At 34.5% G+C, this 25766-nt stretch overlaps 3 protein-coding genes across 3 annotated transcripts; 1 reads left to right on the top strand and 2 right to left on the bottom strand.

The window, feature by feature from the left end:
• The first annotated feature begins 899 nt into the window (after positions 1 to 899).
• On the top strand, positions 900 to 2245 carry LOC143612174 (F-box/LRR-repeat protein 13-like). Its single transcript, XM_077086218.1, has one exon. The coding sequence runs from the start codon at positions 938 to 940 to the stop codon at positions 2036 to 2038; it is 1101 nt and encodes a 366-aa protein (XP_076942333.1). The 5' UTR covers positions 900 to 937; the 3' UTR covers positions 2039 to 2245.
• Positions 2246 to 20075: 17830 nt separating this feature from the next.
• On the bottom strand, positions 20076 to 21695 carry LOC143612162 (uncharacterized). The gene has a single exon (XM_077086210.1). The coding sequence runs from the start codon at positions 21693 to 21695 to the stop codon at positions 20076 to 20078; it is 1620 nt and encodes a 539-aa protein (XP_076942325.1).
• A 57-nt stretch (positions 21696 to 21752) lies between these two features.
• LOC143612161 (uncharacterized) lies at positions 21753 to 22676 on the bottom strand. Its single transcript, XM_077086209.1, has 2 exons — positions 22547 to 22676; positions 21753 to 22489 (listed from the first exon to the last, which is right to left on the bottom strand). The coding sequence occupies exons 1-2, from the start codon at positions 22674 to 22676 to the stop codon at positions 21753 to 21755; spliced, it is 867 nt and encodes a 288-aa protein (XP_076942324.1).
• Between the last annotated feature and the right edge of the window lie 3090 nt (positions 22677 to 25766).

Genomic DNA, 25766 nt, shown 5'->3' with positions numbered 1-25766 from the left:
TAGGAAAAAAAAATTGCGGTTCATTCTTGTGACAAAATATTAACATATTAATATGGGAATGCATACTTTGAAGACGAAAACATACAATGTTGATAAAAAAAGACAATTGATGGAAATAAACAAAGTGCACAATGATAAATAAAAAAATACAAAATAGATCGCAAAATATAACACAATGTTGAGTAATATAACATAACATAAAAAATGTAAGATAAAAAAGACGCAATCAATGACGAAAATAAATACAAAACACAATAATAAATAAAAAGACACATTGATCTATGTTCATCAATATTATGTGTGTGTGTGTGTTTGAGAATGAGGAAGACATTGAAAACGTTTTTTGTGTTTCTACTTTTTTTGTTTTTTATTAAATTTTGAGTTATAATTTTTTTTCTACAAAATTTTCTCATCCCCCCCCCCCAACCTTTTATTTCATGAGCAGAGGTGCACAAATTGGTTTAAAACTCAAAAACGGTTTGGGTTGACACTGGTTCGGTTTGGTCAACACAAAAGTCAAAATCGGTTTATGATCGTTTTGGATCAGGTTGAGACCGGTTCCTTGACCAGGTTATGCTCGGCTTCGATTAGGGTTTTGATTAGTTTAGGTTTGGGTTTTGCCTGATTTTGGTTTGGAACCGCATTTGGAGAAGAAATTTACAAACTGGTTCCGGTTACAATCGATTTCAAACCGGTTTCTACATAATCAGTTTCAAATCGTTTATGTTTCAGTTTGTTTTTCGGGTTATTTCAATTAACCGGTTTATTTGCCCATCTCTAAACCTGACCCAAAGTAAAATATATTTTGTTTTATGTTCTTATATAACCCAAAGTTATTAATTACGTGGAGTAATAAGCAGCCCGATACAAACCCTAAAATATTCTTCATAATATGCAATTAAGAAGGTTACGTGAAGAAGAAGCGGCCACACATTTAATGGCGGACATGCTAGCAAACCTGCCAGAATGCCTGCAGCTTCGCATTCTTTCTTGTCTTGACACCAGACATGTTGTTCAAACAACGTTGTTATCAAAATCATGGTTCTCTTCATGGACTTGTACTCCGGTTCTCAGTTTTAGTTCCAATGGTTTTGAAAACCTAGATGTTTTCGATAACTTTGTCGTTAATGTTTTATCTAATCGTCAACCGGTGAAATTGGATAAAATAACCTTCAAACGTGATGGAAAAGACGTGGACTTGATTTTACAAAAAGTTTTCGATTACACGTTTTTGCATGGTGTCCAAGAATTGGAAGTAGACATCGATTACATCAAGAGCTGGCCGATCGGGTTACATACTTCGTCGGATTCACTAAAAAGCTTAAAGTTTGCGGGTTACTCGTTTTTTGAACCAATATCAGGATCGTTCAAGAATCTCACCAATTTACATCTCAAACGGGCAACAATAACGGATCTTGATCCGTTCTTAGGGTTTCCGGCCTTATACAAGTTAAGATTGGACTTTTGCTTTCTTAGAACAAAGGGCAAGGTTTTAAATGTGAACGCGGCACAACTTTCGGAATTTACCCTCTTGGGCTACAGTTATGTCAAACGCTGTGAATTCACGACTCCAAAACTTAGATATTTCGAGTGGCGAGGGGGTAATTTCCCAAATATGGTAGCACACGAGGGCGGTTTTCCTATTCTAGACACGGTGGTCATCGACTACAATGGTTATTGGCTCCAAGGAGTAGGGAGGAAGATGTTTGATAATCTGCTAATGTTGTTTAATACTTTACACAATGCCAGATCACTCAAGGTATTCTCGCCAGTTGTTCATCTGCTCACATTGTTTCCGGTGAATGGACACTCACCTTTTCGGGACTTGAAGTGTTTGGAGCTCGACTTTAGCTCTTTTTGTAATGAAGACTTGTTTGAGCTTGTTTCGGGTTTGAAAGATTACTTGCTACCCAAGTCACGTGATGCCAAGTGTAACGTAATGGTAATCAATAGTCTCCGTCCTCAAGCTATCGCATTTTTTGAAAGTGCATTCGCGATTTGCGAGCGAAGCAAATCAATAAACATTTTTGGGTGTTGACAGAACTAGCTAGAGGAGTTTTATTATTAATAACTGTAAATCAATGAACCTTAATTTAGTGTAATTTTACTACATGCATTTTAGCTATTTTCTGAATGATCTTATTGAGATATATATCATCTCTAAGCAAGAATGTTGTTTCTTTGATCTCAACCTCACACTTTCTTGAGACACTTTCATGGGTCAAAGTATTATAGTGAATCACACGTGTGTAGATGTTCATATGTTTATAATATATGAATACAAATATATTTATGCAACTAGTTATATATGCATATATCTATTAACGATGACACATTTTACTATTCATGTCATTTGGAATAAATAGACAAATGAATGAATGGTTTTGATTATAAGTTTATAGTTCTATATAATATTTGTGGTATGTAAAAACTCTTTCCTGTACATGATATGATATAAAAGTTAAGACATCTCATTGTTGTTTTTATTGTTGGTCTAGCAGCTTGGTGTATTTTGTCTTTTTCATTCACATTTTTGAGTGAGATATGATCAAACTCTTGTCTCTTTCCTATATATATATCGTTTTGTGGATATGGTCAAAGTGTATGCACTAGAAGCTTTTCGAGCGTAATTGAATAACATGAATATTGTTGTTAAATTCAATTATGAAAACTAAACAATCAGAGGTTATACGGTTTGTTATTGAATTTAAATAGTGTATAAACTTCTTACTGATAGTTTCTTTCCTCGCTAAAGTATGATTGAATCAATAAAGAAAATGGGTAAATGCCATAAACCAGCCAACATGTTTTACGTTTTTCACATAAAAGTAATCAACAATTTTTTCACATTAAAGTCTCTCTACATGCTTTAGTTTGAACACAATTATGAAATTTTATCTTAAAGCATTTAACTCTTGGCACATGAAATTGTGATTATAACTTGAACCCATAAGGAACGAAGACCGGGATAAGTGAATATTAAAATATATGAGGCTGAACTGATGCGGAGAGTTCAATGTCCAAGCCTACGGCGACGTGACAAGCTAAGGCGCGCGGACCATTACATCTTAAGTCAGGTAATCAAGCCCGGTATGTTTGCCGATTTATTTTTAGTTATAGAAGTTGTATGAATTTATAAAATTTAAGGAAAACTTAAAAATTACAAAGGTATATAAGATTATTATAAATTAAAAGAAAAGGGTGTTAAAACTTAAAACTATTAAAAATAATGAAAATTCAAGTTTGACCTTTGTAAAAAATAAGAAGCCCGTCTCTTAGAATAAACTATCTTTGAATAAGCATGTGGGTGTTTGTAGTTGGCGAATTGAACCTGCTATGAACTCGAAAATTTGACACGAAACCGAAGATTGTGTTAGACATGTGAACCCGAATGACACAAATGTATACGTGTTGAAACAAACACAACCCGTTCCCGATTTAGAATTTATTATATAATTTTCTATATTAGTACTTTTTATTATAAATTTACAAGAATACAAATGTATATAAAACCTAACCATTGCTATGACACACCACATTTTAGAAAAAAATGAAAAATAATTATTTTTTTAACGGGCCTTTATATATAATAAATCAAGGAATCGTGACTCAATTATTACACGGACACTTTATAATGTTTATTAATGATGATAATGATAAAAAAACACTCACATATGTTTGATAAAACATACGCATACTAATAAGAGGGTTATGGAATTGTATACACATGATGGCTTGATCAATTCATCAATTGGAATCAAGACTGCACAAGTAAAAGAAACATCATTTGTATTTGATGATCTTTTTATGGCCTTAAATTTTACTTGGCGTTTTTTAACATTTACATATTTTTTGTCTTGTCTTCTCACCTAAGACATCACAATTAGTATGTTGAATAGATAAAGAGAGAAGTGCGAATAACACTATAGTAGAGTGATGTTCGTTACATATTTTTATTTAATTATTTAAACATTTCTTTACGAGACAGCTTTTATGCCTTTGGATTCTTTTGTTTAAATATTTATGTAACTCATAACAATATTGTGGGATGTCCGCATGAAACTAGAAATGGAAGAGTTTTAATAAATTTGTATAAATAATTTATTATATTTTATATTGAATGATACGTTATCCCTGATACCATTATAAATAGAATAGATTCAACTCTAATATTGTAATATAATATTTCTATTCTCTCTCTCTCCTAACACCATGATAGAAGTAGTATTCATGTACGTTACATTTACATATCAGTAGGCGGTCGCTCGACTAATAAATGCATCTACTGCATTTTATACTTAACGGAAAATCTTCCGACGCCCACATTGCATCAATCGTCATTTGGATTGGTAGTTAACCCGATAACCATTGCGGTTAATTGTGGGATAATTCTTTCTATTCTGAAAGGCGCGTTTCAGGATGTGGGTATGGTATCACACGACAGGTACTCACTGTTAACTTTAAATTTTCAAGTTACTATTCTTTTTTCATCCCCTTATAAGTCTTGTTTTTATAGCTACATTCCTGGAAAGAACATTTTATCGTTTACAGACCCCGGACAATATCTTCGTTTGATGATTTCAAGTGATATCCATAGTTTGTTCTTTGGCGACTCTTACATGGGTTTTTCTTAGGCCGCCCAAAAGGAGGATATTATCTTTTGTTGCCTCAACTCTCCACCTGTTCCCACTGCATGCCATACCGTACTCCCTTCTAATAGTATTTTATTCGGAGACCTTAGGCACCGAGTATAATGTCATCTTCAGTGTATTGTTGGGAAGTTGGTTTATGTTTATCGTTTTAACCGTAACAATTATGATATCTACACATGTTTGATTCAAGATTATCATAGATTTCTTTATGAACTAGTGCTTTACCCGGATGAGGCCATGAAACTTTATCTATATTAATAACTATTTTAATAAATTTTGGGATGTTACATATATTATATTCCCGTCGCCCGGGTAAAGCACTAGTTCATAAAGAAATCTATAATCATCTTGAATCAAACATGTGTAGATATCAGAATTGTTACTGTTAAAACGATAAACATAAACAAACTTCCCGACAATACACTGAAGATGACAGTATACTCGGTGCCTAAGGTCTCCGAATAAAATACTATCAGAAGGGAGTACGGTATGGCATGTAGTGGGAACATGTGGAAAGTTGAGGCAACAAAAGACGATATCCTCCTTTTAGGCGGCCTAAGAGAAACCCATGTAAGAGTCACCAAAGAACAAAATATGGATATGACACTTGAAATCGTCAAACGAAGATATTGTCCTAGGTCTGTAAATGATAAAATGCTCTTTCCGAGAACATAGCTATAAAAAACAAGACTTATAATGGGATGAAAAAAGAATAGTAACTTGAAAATTATAGTTTACAGTGAGTACATGTCGCGCCCTAATACCATACCCTCATCCTGGAACACACCTCCAAGAATAGAAAGAATTATCCCACAATTAACCGCAACGGTTATCGGGTGAACTACCAATCCAAATGATGATTGATGCAATGGGGGCGTCGGAATATTTTATGTTAAGTATAAAATGCAGTAGATGCATTTATTAGTCGAGGGCCGCCCAATGATATGTTAATGTAACATACATTTATACTGTTTCTATCATAGTGTTAGAAAAGTGCGTGTGTGAGAGAGAATATAAATATTAGATTACAATATTTATAGTTGAATCTACTCTATTTATAATGGTATTAGGGATAAAGAAGTCATTCAACATTTATTATAAAATATAATAAAATTATCTATACCAATTTATTATAACTCTTCCATTTCTAGTTTTATAAAATATAATAAAATTATCTATACCAATTTATTATAACTCTTCCATTTCTAGTTTCATGTGGAGATCCCACAATATTGTTACGAGTTACATAAATATTAAAACAAAATAATCCAAAAGCAGAAAAGTTGTCTCGTAAAGAAATGTCTAAATAACTAAATAGATATACGTAACAAGTATTAAGGGTGTTCAAAACTATCAAAATTCGTATCCGAATTATCCAACTATTCGTATCCAAACTATCCGAAAATTCGGATATCCGAAAATTCGGAAATCCGAATCCCGTATATCCAAAAATTCAGATTCGGATAGCAGTTTTTAGATTTTTCGGATATTCGAGTTATCCTAATAATCCAGAATTTTAATTTTAATATTTTTTTTAATTTTATTTTATATTATACATAATAATATAAACCATACATAATCACACATAAGACATAACACACATAAGTCATAACTGACAACACAAGCAGGCAGCAGCGGCGCCTCTTTCTCTCACACTAACCCTCGCCGTCGCCGGTCACATAAACCCTAGATCACACACATCCGTCTCTGTCACTTTCTCTCACACAGTCACGGCGGCACCAGTCAGCCAGTCATCCGTCTCCGTCTCACGGCGGCACCAAATTTTCTTATTTCTTTTTTTGAATATTCGGACATCCGAAGTTTCGGATTCGAATTCGGATAGTGATTTTCACTATTTGAAAGGTTCGGATATGAACAGCCCTAACAAACATCACCCTACTATTGTATCATTCACACTTCTCTCTCTCTCTCTCTCTCTCTCTTCAACATACCAGTTGTAATGTCTTAGGTGAGAAGACAAGGAAAAAATATGTAAATGTTAAAAAACGTCGTTAAATTAAAAGCCATAAAAAATGATCAAATACAAATGATGTTTCTTTTACCAGTGTATCACCGTAGCAAGAGCGTGAAAAATTGAGTGTTTCTTATCACAACCGTTTTTCGTAGCAGAAGTCTTTACGGGTTCTCTGGGAAAATATGTTGGTTTAGCAGAAACAATCAGAGGCTTTCAATTAATCCTTTCCGGAGAATTAGATGGTCTTCCGGAGCAGGCCCGATTCAAAACCCCGTCAATCTCCTGCATAACCTTACTAATAAACCCTTGCACAAACACCGCCACTTGCCCGTACTCATCCCCACCCTTCTCCGGCGGATCCATCAACTCGGCCACAACAATCGGCTGCACCGGCACGGTCGACGAATCCGCCTCCATCCTCCTAAACACAATCACCAGTATAGAGGTAGGGTACCAAAAAGACCTAAATACCATTAAGTACCACCCGCGGGTCATAGAGAAACCTCTCATACACCACCCACGGGACATATGGATTAGAGATGGCCAAAAAAACCGGTTGGGGAACCGGTTTACCGGTTTTTACGAAAACCGGTTTTTTAAAAACCGGTTTGACCGGTTTACAAACCGCCGGTTCGTCTTTCGGTTACAAGTTCTAGATCCAAAACCGGTTAACGAACCGGTTAATGGAAAAACCGGTTTTTTTTATTAACCGGTTATGGAAAAACCGGTTAACCGGTTTTTGACCGTTGTGGAAAACCGGTTAACCGGTTTCTCCATAACCGGTTAACCGGTTAAAAACCGGTTTTTGAACGTTGTATAACGGCTATATGCCCGTTTTTTTTTGTTTTTGGACCGTTTTTTTTTTTTACCATTTTACCCCCACAAACATCTATATATAGTTTAGGTTGGGTACTGGTTAGATCACACTCGATTATACAACTCCAAACGCTCTAAACGTTTATTTCATACGCGATTATTTTGTTATCTCACGCTCAATTATACCACATTACCACTCCATACGCTCTTATTTCGTAGTCGTTTATTTCATACTCGAGTATACCACTCTTATTTCGTAGTCGATTATCATGGCCTCCCAAAGTGCTGCTTCATCCCTCAACATGGGTGCCTCGAACACGGGAGAAACGGTCGTTCGGGTCATCCCCACGAAACGAAACCATGATGTTTGGCAACATTTCGACCTATGCGAAATGTCTAACGGTAGCCAAAAAGCTCGATGCAAACATTGTTTGAAGTTTTATGGCAAAGATGCAAACTCCACTTTAAAAGCGCATGTACAAAGGCCCTTTTGCAAGGCCTTGAAGGACGAATCGGGAAGTAGTTCGCAGCCGCAGATGACGAATCAAGGAGCGGTGTTTACGTACGACGTTGAAGCGGTACGTCAACAATTTTCAAACTTTGTGATTCAACAAACACTTCCTTTCAACCACTTCGACAACCCTCAATTCACGGAGATGATGCAAAACTATGTTCAACCACGCTACCAACACGTAAGTCGTTCGACCCTTAGAAGAGATTGTCTTAAAGCATGGAAAAACGCTAAATCCGAACTAATTTCATACTTTTCAAACTTACAAACTGGTGTAAACTTAACAACGGATGTGTGGTCGGTACCTCATGGTTCGCCCGACTCATACATTTGTGTGACGGCTCATTGGGTTGACCCCGAGTCGTGGCAAATGATGAAACGAACCGTTGCGTTTCAATTGTTTGATTACCCGCACACGGGTAGAAATATTTTTCAAATCTTGGATAAAGTCATTCGACAATACAAGATTGAACATAAAATCTTTTCAATTTCGTTTGATAACGCGTCCAACAATACGGCCGCGGTTGGCCATTTAAAATTAAAGTATAAACCTATTTGTGATAGAGCGTTTTTCATAGCCGATGCATTGCACATATTATCAACTTGGCCGTGCAAGATGGGTTAAACGTGATCGAAACGCAAAGAAACAATTTTAAAAGAATGTTACGAGATGTTTTTAGCAACAATAAAACATTTTCAAGATACAAAAAATTTTGTGTAGAAGCTAATTGTCAATGGTTGGGGCCAAATTGGGATTGTCCAACAAGATGGAACTCGACTTGTAATATGTTTGAGAAAGCCATCCAACAAAAAGAATCATTAATTGCGTTTCATCAAATTTTGTCAAGTAGGGGTAAATGTGCACCGTACGATCCTAGAAACTGGTTATTGATTGAGATCGTTACGGAGGTCCTTCAAATTTTTAAATCTTGCACAACTAGTTTATCCGGGGTTTACTATCCAACAAGCCCCATTGCTTTACCAAAAATTGCTGTCATGTGCACAAAGTTGAGTGAACTTCATTGTAGGGGTGCACCTTATTTTGATATGGGTGTAAAAATGAAAAAATAATTTAGAAAATATTTTCAAGAACTACCCGCTGTTTTGACATGTGCTGCTGCGTTAAACCCTTGCATCAATGTTGGTGGTGTTGAAGCTTTAATAGAAAAAATTTGTGATGAGCTAGGGTTAAACGACGATCAAAACCCCTATTATAGCCAAACTTTAAAGAATGCTTTCAACACCACCTTGTCAAACATGTATGATGTCTACCTTACAAAATACGTGTCGTCTTCCCAAATTCATGACTCGTTAAGAGCTGTTGCCCAATCCCAATCCAAAACCGACCTTGAAATGGGGATGTACTACATGATTTGGGAAGACGCCGGTAAACGTCAAAAGGTAAACACCCCAAGCAGTGAACTTGGAAGGTATGGTGGTACCAACTTTGTGAAACACATGACTCCGGATGAATTTAGAAGTCTTGATTTGCTGGCTTGGTGGAGAGGTAAGGAGGATGAGTTTCCGATCCTCGCCGCCATGGCCAAAGATTTACTAACGGTCCAAGCTTCCACGGTAGCTTCGGAGTCTGCTTTTTCTGTTTCTGGCAGGGTTATATCGATTAGGAGGACTCGACTCACTGCACCAGCTATAGAGATGTCGATTTGCTACAAGGATTATTTGGACTCTTTAGATAGGGCACAACATCAACGCTCACTCGAGGGGGAAATGGAGTATGAAGCGGGCTTGTATGAAGACGAGGTCAATGAAGGACACACTCAACCAATGACCGATGAAGAAGCCGCGTACGACGATTACCTAAGAAATAGCTCGGGATCGGGTAGCGAAGCAAATTAGTTAAAGAAACAGCAAACATGAAGGCAAATCATGAGTAAGAAACAGCAAGTTGTTCATGTAATCGTGTCTAAGCATTCTTTTTCCTAATATGTGCTCTTATTTACTTGTTGATTTGGATTTTTCTAATTTAGTTAAAGAAACAGCAAACATGGAGGCAAATCATGAACAAACTGCGATTGGGAACAACAGGAGCATCTGCTAGTTCACGATTTAATGTTTGTATTTTTGAGTTAAATCATGAACAACAGTTCTTGGCAGAGATTTCTTCAGTGTTAATGATTTAATGTTTGTATTTTTGAGTTACGAATATGCGATAACGATTTAATGTTTGTATTTTTAATGTAAAAACTATAAATGAAAGTTATGTGTTTTTAATCTTTGGTTTGTTGAAAACACATTCACCAACACACACTCATACTCATCTTCCAAGCAAAGAACCCTAACAACGAAAGCAAATAATGGCTTCGGTCAGTCCGTTTTGCCTTGTAGTTACCGTTTTGCCTTGTAGTTACCGGTTTGTTTATACTGTGAAAAAATAATGGTCTTCATTAAGTACAAAATATAAAAAACAAATATTCGTATTTGAAACCGCGAAATTTAAAAAAAAAAAAAAAAACCGGTTAATAAAAAAAACCGGTTAATAAAAAAACCGGTTTATTAACCGGTTCTAACCGGTTTCTAAACCGGTCCTAACCGGTTAGACCGGTTAGGGTTTTGACGGCAAAAAAACCGGTTAATAACCGGTCCGGTTATTAACCGAACCGGTTTTTTTCCGGGCCAAAAAAAACCGGTCCGGTTAATAACCGAACCGGTTTTTTTAAAAAAACCGGTTTGTGCACCTCTAATATGGATCATCCGCATAACTCGGTAGAGGAATAACGTCCTCACACCACACGCGGAAGCATCCAGGCACCCTCAGAAGTCATCCGCGAGATAGGACATCTGTCCGCCAAAATGACCGGAAGGAAATGCCAACTGGACAGCTGTCATGAACTAACTATCCTCTAGAAGAGTATCCACGATTGTTACTTGAAGAATACGTGACTCGCCAGCCAATGAGCAAAAGACACCTGGCCATGTTGTTATAACCGTGCACATGGCCAGGGTTTGACCCGTCCTATTATCAGACAACGCGTGTCCAGGTTGTTATACCCATGCACATGTGACGTATAGCTCAACCTATCACAAAGGGACACGCGTCCAGGCGGTTACCAAGGCCCAATCACCTTCCTACATCCTTTGGCTATAAATACCTTGTCAACCTGCATGAGGTATTCATTCATTCACATTCACTCTGACTCACTTATACTCTGAATATACTTAGTCTGTATACTTTAGTACTTTCTTCTTTACGAACGATACTGATTCTCACGCCGGAGGGTGGTTACAGGAAGACCCCCCCCCCTTTTGTCCTTCCAGTAACGAGACTCACGGTGTCTGTTTTGTAGTTTCCGGTTATTGGACTTCGGGAAGTTGTGCTCATACTGTGTTAGTAGTTATCGTATTTTACCCTGTGGACTCATTGGATCCAGAACCCATACCCGGGGATCCGTGTTTCTTCAACCAGCATCTGAATCAACGACGCCTTCGCCGTCGTCTGGTTCACCACATTCCTACTATTCAAAAACACATCATAACAAGTCCTCACAATCTCCAACAAAATATCATCGTGAATCCGCAACTGAATCGACGTCACCACCGACAAAATCGTCTTCCCTCATCACCTAACTCACTACACCTACACACAGACTCAATCACCTTCCTAACAGCTTCGAATCCGGTCCACCGGACGGATCCGATTCGCCACGTAAGCAACCGAACGCAATCAACTTCTGTATACAATCAACCGCCGGTTCGGCGATCTTAACATCACCGGAACAGCAGTCTTTAATAAGAGGACTTAAATAACAATTCAGATTCATCTAGGTTAAGTTCGTTATTACCGGAATCTAATAGCACACCTGACTGGTGAGGTGAATTAGGTGACGTGGCCAGGTCTAATTGTTTATTAGTAATGTGTTCAATTAAGGATTTGCATTCGTTACCTAATTTGGAGTGTTTACGCCATGAGCATGATTTGATTATCTTGTCTAGGGCTGGAAGTAACACGGTGTTGATTAGACGGGAATCGGCTTCCGGAGAAGCCATCCCGTAGCTATCTCCGGCTAGATCTGGTGATGGTGGATTGTGGTGGTTTACGGTGGCGATCTCCTCGGAGTAAAGAGTGTGTGTAGTCGTCTGAGATGGAGTTGAGACTTGAGATTGAGATCTTGTAAGTTCTGATGAGTGTGATCTGTTAAAACCCTCATTTCACACTGAAATGGTTGAAGCGGTAAGGGTACACGAGTTACGTACGTTATTTTATCGTGAATAGCTAGAAATGGATTAACATGGTAGTGTTGGTTGGTAAAACTTGATCGTTGATGAAACCTGGTCGTTGATGATTATGGGAATTGAGGCAGTCAGTCTACGTAAATTCGGGCGGTTTCCGTTACGTTTTTTTATGTTACCGGAACTAAAAAACAAACAAAAATAACATTCGGACGGTTTTCGTTACGGTGATGCAACTAAAACAAAATGTTGCGAGTCTGCGCGAATTCAGTTGGTTTACGACTTTACGTCACGTACATTATGGTATTGATACTTAAAACATATAAACAAAAACTAAATTAGCATTCGGTCGATTTTTGTTACATTTATTACTAACTGAAACTAAAACAAAACAAAAATTTCACTAATAAGGTGTCGTAAAGTGGCCCAATGGGGACTTTACGACACCAAAGTTCTCAATTGTTACTATTAGTAATATTGTAGAGGTGGCAATGAGAGTGGGTTGGGTTGGGTTGGATTTGGGTGATGGGTCAGGATGGGTATGGGTCAGGATGGATATAGGGTCAAGATGGATTTTTAAAATAGAGGGTTATGATGAATATAGTCAGTGTGGGTAAAACTAACTCATCTTGACCCAAGTGAAGGTTGACATACAAAGGGTTTTAAAAACTCCTCAAAAAAATATTCAAAAAAACTATTAAAAAAATAATAACTCAAAATACAAATAAAAAACGCAAAATGTAAAATAACTAAAATGTTTCCCCTATCATCCTCGTGCATTAAAAAAAACCGTTTTGTACCGGTTCAGGTTCGAGTTTTTCGGAGGTTTTTTCCGGTTCGGTTTTATTTTTTTCATTTCGGTCGGTTTCGGTATCTGCTCGGTTTCATTGATTTCGGTTTCGATTTCTCTTTTTATCGGTTTCAGTGTTGTTTTGTTTTAGTCGGTTTTACGGTTTCATTTCGCTTTTTTGTTTCTTTTCGATTCATTTGTTTTATTTTGGTCGGCTACGTTTCAGTTTTTTTTGTTTCGTTTTGATAAGCTTTTTTATTGCATTTCGTTTTTTTTTGTTTCGTTTTGGTCAGTTTTTCGGTTTCATATCGGTTTTTTTGTATCGCTTTGGTCGTTTTTCTATTTCAGTTCAGTTTTTTTGTTTCGTTTGGTGGGTTCGGTGTTTTTGATTCGTTTTGATCCGGTTTTTAAATTGCATTTAGTGTTTTTATGTTTCCTTTTAGTCAGTTTTTCAGTTTCAATTCGGTTTTTTGTTTCGTTTCGATCGTTTTTCTATTTCGGTTCAGTTTCGTTTCGGTTTTTTTGTTTCGCTTTGGTCGGTTCAGTCAGCTTTTCAGTTGCATTTCGTTTTTTTTTTGTTTCGTTTTGTCGTTTTTTAGTTTTGGTTCAGTTTCGTTTTGGTTTTCAGTTTTTCTATTTCAATTCAGTTTCGTTTCGGTTTTTTTGTTTCGTTTTGGTTGGTTCGATGTTTTTGTTTTGTTTTGGTCCGCTTTTCAGTTGCATTTCGCTTTTTTTTCGTTTTGATCAACTATTCGGTTTCATATCGGTTTTTTTGTTTCGTTTTGGTCGTTTTTCTATTCCGATTCAGTTTTGTTTCGGTTTGGTCGATTCAGTGTTTTTGTTTAGTTAGGTTAGCTTTTCGGTTGCATTTCGCTCTTTTTGTTTTGTTTTGGTCAGTTTTTCGGTTTCATTCCCGTTTTTTTTTGTTTCGTTTTGGTCGTTTATCTATTTCGGTTCAATTTCGTTTTAGTTGGTTCGGGGTTTTTGTTTCGTATTATCGTTTTTTGGGTTTCGAATGAGTTTTGTTTCGCACGGGATAGTTTGAGTATTTTGAATTAGATAAATTTTGGATAATTTGGATATTTTGTTTTGACCCATTTTAACCTATAAATGAAACTCACTCGTGTATTTTCAACCCAGTCTGACCCCCTTGAAGAATTTTTATGATCCTTCTAACATATTTAACTTTTAAAGTTTATCCATCTTAACCCAAAACAATCTATTTGGGTTGGGTTTGCCACCCTTAAGTAATAGTAATAAAGGTCCGTTAGAAAAGTAATGCCTCGTTTGTTTGGGTTCAAATTACAAAGTATATAATAATAATAATAATAATAATAATAATAATAAATGAAACTCACTCGTGTATTTTCAACCCAGTCTGACCCCCTTGAAGAATTTTTATGATCCTTCTAACATATTTAACTTTTAAAGTTTATCCATCTTAACCCAAAACAATCTATTTGGGTTGGGTTTGCCACCCTTAAGTAATAGTAATAAAGGTCCGTTAGAAAAGTAATGCCTCGTTTGTTTGGGTTCAAATTACAAAGTATATAATAATAATAATAATAATAATAATAATAATAATAATAAACCTGAGAGATTAAAGAAGTCATTCAACATGGTGGGGTGTTTTAGTTGCATTGATGGAAGTTCGAAATAATCCAAGAACAACAAAGTGATCAATTGGATACTCAAATTGTGATTGGTATGTGTAATTGTGGGGTGGAAAACGACTTTTTATCGTCCGGTCATCGCAACGTATACAATATAACTTTTTCCACTTCTAACTTTTTCCACTTCTAGTAGAAATGGATGAAGCGTCCTTATCATAATTATTTTATTTTAATTTTTTTTAAGATGTGCAAAATAAAAGTAATAAAAATATAAAAGGTGACGTACATTAAATTAATTACTACTATATATAAATTAAAACTTTGGTGTCGCAAGTGCCCTGTTGAATCACTTGGCGGCACCGTATTAGTCCTTGAATTTGTTTTTTTATTTAGTTCGATTACCACAACGAACGTAAGATAAACTGACCAAATGTAAATTTTATTTGTTTTAGTTCCGGTACCATAACGGAACTGACGGAAACCAACAAATTCGAGTAGTCTCGTAGCTTCAACGCATGTGACTGACAACGCTCGAGTTTTACCAAGGAGCAAGCTTACCGTCCACAAATTCCTCATCCGTGAACTTCACCTCCGTAATGGTGCCCGTCTGTATCCTTCTTGTTGGTTCCCTGCCACGCAATTCGGACGAGTGGCACAACCCCCGTGAGAGATGCTCTAATTTCCCATCTCTTAAGTACACAATCTCTAATTTAGTGCTCAACTAGAAAAATAATCCGCGCATTGCGGCGGGAACACGGAAAGTAGTGGTTGGGTTCGCTACGATATTGATATGGTACCAACACTCGGTATAGAACCGAAAGAGAAAACCTAAAAAATAAACCCTCTCATTTGTTGTTTCATGTGAGTAAATAGAAGTATAAAGTTATAAACATAATTAACTCTGTCTCACTAAATCCACAACTCTTAACTACAATTCAAATAGAGTTGTGAATGTTCAATAAAATAACCTATCAGATATACTATTAAACTGGTTCAATAAATATTCTTTAGACTAAGGACTCGAGTTGTCCAGTAATGGGAGTCCTAGATTCTTGTTTAACTTGGTAGAAGGTAACGATTCAATGCATCCATGAATGTGTTGAATATATCACGATTAAGCCTGCCACAAATGTATTGATATCAAAGATATATAGAATGAGATAAAGAATAAATAATATAGCTAATAGCATTCAACCAGAAGTAAGACGATAGGATGGTTGAACACCAACGCTTTTCATAAGTTTACAGATTTATAAAGGGAGATCTAATATACTTGAAGTGGGCTCAAAAACTAAATCATAAACCAATTAATAATCTAATGGTATATCTCACCTGGTTCAATCATTGCTCAGTGCTCAATCTTATAATAATGTTATTCATGCCCTTTTTTATAACAATTCAAATTAGTTCAAAATATGTCTAAATGCTGCTCACATAAACCAGCTATCATCAGTAAAGAATCTGTATAAACATAAATAAAAAGTTCACACACCAAAAATATGGTATAGCACATCCTATATCAACTATGATTCTTGTGAAAGTAAACATATCAACAAAGTCTAGATCAAGAAGTCAAACCACTACATTAATAAACATATCCCTCATGTGCAGCATAAACTTTGCTAGGTTTTACTATAGACTTATTAATTAATAACACATATATACAGAGAGAGAGAATTATATTCATTTCATAAGCTTTCTTAGAAAGAGAAGTGCGAGAAGTTAATCCAACCAATCAGATCTTTTTTTTTCTTTTATTATTTATTTAATATTAAAGTTATACATAGAGCCATGATAGTAAAAATGTGCATTTTTATATATGGTAAGATCTAGTTGAAAGCTACATGTAATTGAATATTAATCATTTTATCCTCTTTTTTTTCCTGAAACGTATAACAACATTATGTTTCATTTTAATCACAATTTTATTTGATACAAGTAACAAGCTAGTTTTTTTAAATTGTTTTCTTTTTATCATTTTTAATCTATGATTAATTCGTTCGTCATAAGTTTTCAAACTTAACCAAATCTAAAAAGACATTCAGCGTTATCGAATTCATAATACCACCTACACAGTACATTAATAAACATACATACGATAACAATCCCTACACAACTTCATACAAATGAACCTACATAAGATAATAACGATCCCTACACAACTGCATACAAATGAACCTACACACGATAATAATCCCTACACACAATAACCATCCATACATAAATGAACCTACATAAAAAATGAATTTCATTGTTACTATCTACACAACCAATAACAATCCCTATACAACTACATAGTTACTACCTTACTCAACAAATAATACTCCCACACAATACTTAAAACCATTTATGTACTCCATAATAATCATAACATCCTATATAACGGATAAGTTTCATATACGGGTGTACTTATGTAGGTTTACATACACATATATCTTGAATACCTACACTGTATTGTAGGACGTAAGCGTACCCGTGCATAGTTGTAGTTAAAGAGGTTCACATGCACAATAACCTAAAGCATGCACTTCTATACAAAAACATAAATCATACTATGAATATAAAATGTTAGTGGATACAATAACACAAACTAATAATCTATCTATTATAATAAAAGGCTACCATTTTTGCCACTTGTCAATACCATAGTCCTCCTTGCCTTTTTTTCATCCAATTTTCATATGTGGTCATTATCTTTTAAGTCATTTCAATATATGACATTAAAATTATAGGTTTATGAATATTCCAACTAAATCCATTACAACATATAAATATATAATAAGTATTCTCCATATGTATTGGCAAGAGACGATTAGTGAATTTTGAAATGTTAATTAGAGTGTTTATTATGGTTTATATTCAAAATAATAAACAATAAACATTCGATTAATAATATGTGGAATGAGAACAATCGACTTGGACTAAATTCTGATAACGTCAGCGGCTAAGGCTTAGCCTTTAATACCTAAAAATACATATGATTTTCAAACTAATAGTTTTCGGGTTGACCCGAAACCTAGAATTCGGACCCAAGAACCAACCCGAATTACTTCGGTTCAGGTTCGGGTTAGTATTTTATTGGGTTCGAGTTTCTCGGGTCAGGTTAATTTGGGTTCAGATACGGGGTTTCTTGGGTTGGGTTTCATGTTACGGGTAAAAGTGACAGCCCTACTTTCAACAATTATAAATAAGAATCACTACATTCATTTTATGCAACTTTAAATCTTCTAATATTCTTTTAACTCAGAATAATCATTATTATTTGAACATGGTTTTAATGTTAGTATGTGTTTTTCATTTTTTTGGCAATTACATTCATATGAAATAAACAAATTATTTTGTTATATCTAAATTTTCGGTTTTTATGTTGCTTGATTATACAATTTTTAATTGTAAAATATAAAGTCAATTAAAAATTTGTTATACGCAGAATATTAATGACAACAAATTTATCATGATCAATCAATTTCAAATTATAAAGATTCTAAGGATAATTTATCATCAAAGTTTAGGTATATGATTTTTGGGATAATCATGTTTTTTTTATAAACATGAGAAAATGTTCTCAAATGACATTATATTAATTGATTAAAGCTATGATATTGTATGTGTATGAATATTTTTTTATTAGTATAATGGATATATATTATCATTTATCTAGAGTTGGTATGTTGGAGAACATTTTTTTGTCACACGGACAACTATATATAGCTATATCAAGAGTTATAAGCAAACTTATATGTTCCTCTATTAAGAGTTACAAGTACACATAGACTAAAAATTTTCATTTTTGATAAATAATGTATACCTGCTAATACAATCACAAATGTAGTGTAAAAGGAAGTTTTTACATGTTTGTAACGTATTTGTGTAATCTTAGTTATGTAATTTCTGTTATTTTAATTTAATTGTAATTGTATTAACAATATATGATCAATTTGTAGACTTGTATTTCACTTAATGGTCAAAATTTAACATTTTCAACAATTACCCCGTGTAATACACGGGCCTCAAACTAGTAGTATTATATATTATAATTAAGTTATTGCGTATACACAAATGAAAAAACATAAAGTTTAGGATTCCATAATACCAAACAGATGAAATTAAGCATATAAATTATTGTTCTATACAAAAAATGGTATATGATATTTAAACAGAAGCAAAACGACACAACAATCAAAACTACACTACAATCTGGTTTACACCACAAAGGCCCTATATTTTTTATTCAATTAAATAAGGTAAGGAATCGGTTATATATTACTTTTTCAACCTCAAAATACAAAACATTAAACCCTTCATAATGCTTGAAGCTACAATTGGGGGATTTAAATGTGAGGTGCAAGTTTTTTTTAAATGATAATACACCAAATATACTAATATACCATTTTGGTATTTGGTATTAAATTTCATTCAAATGGTGAAACTAATATTACAAGAATGCCATTTTGAGTAATGACCGTTGATCAAACAAAATCAGTGAATGTGATTCACTTCTCGCTGTAATATCACTTCTCGCATGAACCATCCCATATATATATATATATATATATATATATATATATATAAAATTCAAAACTAAACTTAATAAGCCAATACTTTCTTATCAGTCCAAATATCAATAATAAATGATCTAGTCTTGTTGAGAAGACGAAGACACTCATTCCTGATTCAATAATAAACACAAAGGCTCAAATTCAATTGCAAAGTTTACAACATGAACCGGTTAAACCGGATTTTGTATAGCAGGTCGGTATTTTGAGGCCAGTATTTTTGGCCGGTTTGCAAAACCATCGTACCGGCGGTTTTTTTCTAAAATACCGGTTTTTACCGGCAAGCCGGTTTACGTATGAGAAATTTTTGATATTTGCAGCCCATATTTTTCCAAAATTACTTTTAACCCAACAATTAACCTTCAAACGTGTATATTTTAGGACTATTTTTTAAAATTGAGTGCTTTTGTATTATTTTTTAATATAGATTAACTTTCTGATTTTTTTTTATGAAATTATTTATTTTTGAATTATTTTTGGATTATTTTTGGAGTTAAAGTTAAATTTATAGGAAATTATAAGAAAAACTATTCGGTTGAACCTCCCGGTATAACCCGGTTCAACCGGTTATACCAGTTTTTAGCCTAATCCAGTACAAGTAAAATACCAGTTTTTAAAACATTGGATTAACCTTCAAACATGGTGAGAAATACGGTACCGAGTGTTTAGAAAAGGTTTTCGATTACGCGTTTTCGCATGGTGTCGAAGAATTGGAAGCACATGATGCCAAGTGTAACTTAATGGTAATCAATAGCCTCCTTCCTAAAGCTATCGCAGTTTTCGAAAGTGCATTCGCGACTTGCGAGCAGGCCCGGCTCCGAAAACCGTTAAAAAAATTTGGGCCGAAGGCGAGTATAAATTCGGGCCTTAAGACTTAAGTAAAATATAAAACACGATAACTCAAATAAAAGTAGATCATACGATGATAATTGTAATTTCAATACACAAAACATATAAATTGTAGCAAAAATAATCTAATTTACATACCTAAACGAAACGTGATGCTCTCCTAGCATTTTTTGAAGCAAAACCTCGATCAAGTCTTGATAATTTATGCTTTCCAATACATCGCTCTCAATAGATATCAACACCAAGCCGTTAAGTCTTTCTTGGGACATTGTGGACCGCATGTAAGTCTTCAACAACTTCAATTTTGAAAAACTTCTTTCAGCCGAAGCCACAGTTACCGGAATAGTCAATAACACTCGATACGCATTTACCACATTAGGGAAAAAACCATGTTGCACCACATTGTTTAGAGCATCCAAAGGTGTGACAATATCACTAGATAAAAATGTCTCAAATAACTTCAACTCCAAATAAAGCTCATCGGCATAAACATCGGACTCGTCTCCATGCTTTAATGCTTCTTGAAGAGTATAACAACACGACTTAAGTTTTGTTTCATCAAGCGTCTTCAAGTTTTTAGGAAACAAAAAACCAAATAGTTTTTCGTATTGTTCATATTGTTCAAATCTTGTTTCAAGAGAAGCAATCGCTTGGTCGACGATACATAAAAAGTAATTAACTTTAAAGTTCTCCTCGGGTGAAAATAAGACTTCTTGCTCATGAGACTCATCAAATTGTTTTTTCCTAATAATCGGACGCTTTTGAGAGAATACCGGATCAACACCCATTTCAATGGCAATTTTGGTAGCTTCATCAATAGCCTTAGAGAAGCCCACTTCTCTATAACTCTTGAAGAATTTAATCAAATTTTTCACTTGTTTAATAGCAACATCGAGAATCATATTCTTGGATTGCAATCTTTTGCTCACGAAATTCACCGTTGATAATATTTCATACCATATGACAGTTGCTAAATAAAATTCAAACTCACAAGTTTCATTCTTAGATAGCGAACGAGCATTGCTTTGAGTTTTAGTATCGGTGTCGGTATTGAGGTCCCTAACTTCAAGCAAAGCTTCTCTTACATCAATAAGTTGAAATCTAATCGGTTTAACACTATCCACACGACTTTCCCAATGAGTAGGACACATTGACTTAAGAGTCAATCCTTTAACATTGTCTTTTAAAATCGCCCACCTCTTAGTAGAATTAGCAAAGACGGAATAAATCCGTTGTATGACACCAAAGAATTCTCTAGCTTTAGTGCAAGTATTACCCATGTCACATAATACAAGGTTAAGACTATGACAACCACACGCGGCATAAAAAGCTCTAGGATTTATATCTAAGAATCTCTTTTGAACTCCTTGATGTTTTCCTTTCATGTTTGATCCATTATCATAGCCTTGGCCACGCATATTATTGACATCAAGACCAAGAGACTTTAATTCTTCAAGTGTAACATCAAAAAGTCCCTTACCGGTGGTATCATCAACAACTAGAAAACCTAGAAAAGATTCCTCAACAGTAACCTTATTAGAGTTTAAATTGACATTGACATACCTCACAATTATCGACATTTGTTCTTGGTGACTTATATCAGGAGTGCAATCGAGGATTATAGAATAATACTTTACTTGCTTTATCTTCTCGATGATTTCTGATCTAATCCGATGTGCTAGCAAACCTATTAACTCGTTTTGGATGTTGTGCCCAAGATAATGTACGTTTAGTTCATCATTCATAATACGTCGTACATGTTCTTTTATAATTGGGTCAAACTCTTCTAACATCTCAATCAATCACAAAAAGTTTCCATTACTTTTTTGATACAACTTCTCGTAGGATCCCCGAAATGCTAAACCATTTTTAGCAAGAAATTTCACAAGTGCAAGAATCCTAAAAATAACTTCTCTCCAATAATCTCTTTCTTTCTTGAATTGCTCGTATGCTACTTTGTCAATTGTTTCCTTACATTTCAACCTTTTACGCATTTCAAACCATTGTTTCATATTCTTCATATGTTCAATGCTAGATTCATGATTTTTAAGTCTAATGGAAGAGTGTTTCCAATTCGCAAAACCATCGCTATCCAACCCACCTTTCGGTTGCCCTTTTCTAAAAAGTTTACAACAAAAACAAAATAGCTTGTCAACCTCTTTCGAATACACTAGCCATACTCTATCACAAGTCTCCCCATTAGATAGACGTCTTGTATACATGCTTGAAGAAAACCGTCTTCCAATTGAATTCACCGGGCCCTTATGAATAGTCAAATCTCGTTTTGGACCTTTCTCAGCCAAGATATTGATCATGTACGGATTAAGGGTATCCCAATTTCTAGGATCAAAAATATCAATATTTGTATTCATATTACATTCATCCAAATTAACACCTTCCATATTAGCATCAACATCATCTTCATCCAAATCAACATCATCTTTATCCACTTGAACATCCACATCAATATCGTCTTCATTCACATGACCATCCGCATCAATATCATCTTCATCCACATTGATGTTACCATCAACATTTGCTTCAACATTAATCACATTATCTTTATCAACGTAAACTCATTCTTGTTCTTCTTTACCACTTGAAGTTTGAGGTTCCTTTGAAAAAAACTTAAATATATCCCCAACCTGAGACTTTGTTAATTTTTCCGCGCGTTTCCTCTTTTTAAGTTTTTGACTACCCGATAGATACTTGTATTTAGGAGGCATTTTTTCTGAAAAATATATAAAGATTATATTAGTTAAATATATAATCATCTAATAATATAATTTAAAAAAACCTACTGTGCTAGTCTGCTAAATATATAATATACTATATATATATATATATATATATATAAGTACAATATATAATATATTAATATTCTAAAATCTAACATAATCTAACACTAACAGACCAACAGCTGTCAGTCGGAGCCTCGGTTCTTTAAATCGAACATAATCCTCAACATAAATACAATCTAAATTCTAAATTCTCACATATTAATTACAAGAAACAAACCTCAAGTCTCAACTCAACAAGACGGACAGTCGGAGACGGACAGTCGGAGCAGCGCTGTGAGACCAAAGATTGAAAGAAGCCGGCGTAGCGGCGCTGTGACTGGCCGGACTGGCCGGAGTGGGCCTGGACGCCGACGGATGTCACGGCGGTAAGGGTTTTAAGTTTCTTAGTTTCTGATGATCGTCGTTCGTATCGTGCCTCTTGGTCTCCTAATTCATAACCAGCACCACCATGTATCAAAATCTGAAAATTATAAATTGTTTATGGGCTTTCATATTTGGGCAATTGGAAATTGAAATTGGGCCTTGTTAAAAGAAATCTGAAATATAATTTATATATAAAATATATAAATTTTTTAAAAATTTTTCGGGCCTACCGTGGAGTCGGGCCTAGGTCCGTCGACCACTCCGCCCTGGTCAATGGCCGGCCCTGCTTGCGAGCGAAGCAATACAATAAACATTTCTGGGTGTTGACAGAACTAGGTGTAGGAGTTTTCTTATTAATAACTTTTAAAGTATGAACCATAATTGCTGAAAATTGAAGCTCTGAAGCCTTCGATTCAGGTTAGAAATCCGTTAATTTGTTTCAAAGTTTGTAGCTTTATTTAATTTCTATGGAAATCTTGAAAAATTGCTGAAAAGATGCTAAACAATTAGATCTGTAAATGAACTGAACGTTTGGTGAACTGTTAGTTTACAGTTAAGAGGGGAAGTTCGTCTATGCTAATTCGTTTAATAAATGAACGAACATGAACAAGAAATTTTGTTCGATTAACTAAATGAATTTTCTTATTGGTCATATATATTTAAAATCATACTATGAATCTGAATTGCATTTTTATGCAAGTTATCTCTTTTTTTAACTTTTGTTACATCTTGGAATCCAAGTTAATGATAAAGTTATTTCTTTTTCTTACTTAAAAAAAACAATAAATATTTGAAGTCAACTATGAATATGTAAATGCAAAAACTGAGTCATACACTTTTAATTTCGGTGCAAAGTTTCTCATTTAAAAAATGTGTGTTAGTGTGTACTGTTATTTATGATGTGATGATGGCGTAATGCTAACTAATAATATTTTGTAGGAAAGAAAATGAAATTTGTATCTTATACCCTTTTAATACTTATGTTATTTGCATTTTCTTTTTGTATAGGATTGGATACAGAAATAAAGGTGCAAGAAGAATGGTTTTAGAACTTGCTATGTTTTGATACTTATGACCAGATATATTTTGTGAACATATGTGTTTATTTAAATTGTTTTCTCCCTACCCAACCTAAAAAGTGAATACCCGAATAACATTTTGGTTCGGTATCAGATAACACTCTCTTTGTTCTAGGTGTTTTTTTTATTATTATTTTAATGTGTTTCTAACGTGATTATTGCAACTTTAAGAACCACAATCAAAAGGATCATTTAATGGAGTTAAGTGTTAGCTAGGTAGTTTTACATGTATCATTTCTTGAAAAAATGAAACATGATCCATGATGTGCTACCTGGGTGGTCTGTTGACCGGTGCCATGGGTCAAAGCGTTAAAAATGCTCGTTAGTTTGTAATTCGAGTGCAATTGACCTTCTAGTCCAATGATATGGAGGTGATGATTAAGGCTTGAGACCTTTAATATCTCATGTTCGAAACCTGACAGGTGATTTTTTCACAATGATGAGTTTCCTCCTTAATGGTGTTTTTGCTGTCAAAATCGGTATGGACAGTTGATATCCCATCTTAGGAATGTTGATAGTTCCAAACGTTGTTAAAATATTGCGTCTTTGTTATTAGTAAGTCTTCTAAAGTGGGTAGATTAGATTGTGTGGCTTAAAGATTATTAGGCAACTTATTTTGTTTGTCTATTAGAATGTTGACCTGGTTTGACTTTTTAGTTATAAGATGGTTATTTTGTGTGTTTTTCTTGACTAACACAACTTGTGTTGGTTAGGAGTGTATATACTTAAAAGGAAAATATAGTTCCTATCTCTTAACGATAAAATATCGAAAATTCATTTATTGTTAAGTTTTGGCCAATTAAAATCAAATTAGAACTCAATTTCACTTGTTAAAACAAAATGTCTAATTGAGTTCAAAGGGCCATGTAGTACAATAAAAACATATACGCTAATACGCGAGTAATCCAAAAAAAGTTTATAATACAAGGACTTGTACATTTATCGTTTATAATATTATCTGATGTAAAAACTTAATTTGTTATTGCATGGCCGTAAAGGTATGTCAAGGGATACTCATAAACTGGTTTCATCTTATTTTCCATGTTTTAAATTTAAACTTGTGCTTTTCTTTAATAATGTAATTATTGTCTTATATCTTTAGTATTAGTCACTATATTTAAGATTACTTTTTTAATCTTTTTTTTTTATTTTTTATTTTATTTATGAAACGATTTTTTTGTGTTTAGGTCATCGCACTTCCTAAATTGGAGAGTCATGTTGTCACCCTCTAGCCGGGAAACCAGACCGCCAGCGAGCAGTTGACAATCGTTATGCCACCACAAGAACAGAACTCTCTGGCGTACACGATGGGACGAAAGCACGGGTAGGCCTAGAATTCGAACTTACAACCTTACACACGGCCTAGCAATCTTTTATTGCCTTAATCCACCAAAGTGACCCAAGTCTCATGTCATTAGGCCACAAGTGTGTAATCTTAATATTAAAAATAAATAAGAAACTTCAACGATCATTTATAACACCTCTATCCGAAACTTGAAAACATCAGCATTACTTTTTCATTTATTTTAATTACGTAATTAAATTTGAAATCTGGATCACCGAGATAAAAAGG

Source organism: Bidens hawaiensis, unplaced genomic scaffold (assembly GCF_021521415.1).
Source record: "Bidens hawaiensis isolate Kalapana, Puna unplaced genomic scaffold, B.hawaiensis_p1.1 tig00033826_1, whole genome shotgun sequence".
NCBI classification, from domain to species: Eukaryota; Viridiplantae; Streptophyta; class Magnoliopsida; order Asterales; family Asteraceae; genus Bidens; species Bidens hawaiensis.
The sequence above is the reverse complement of the archived record's forward strand: the minus strand, read 5'-3'. Positions and strand labels throughout refer to the sequence as shown.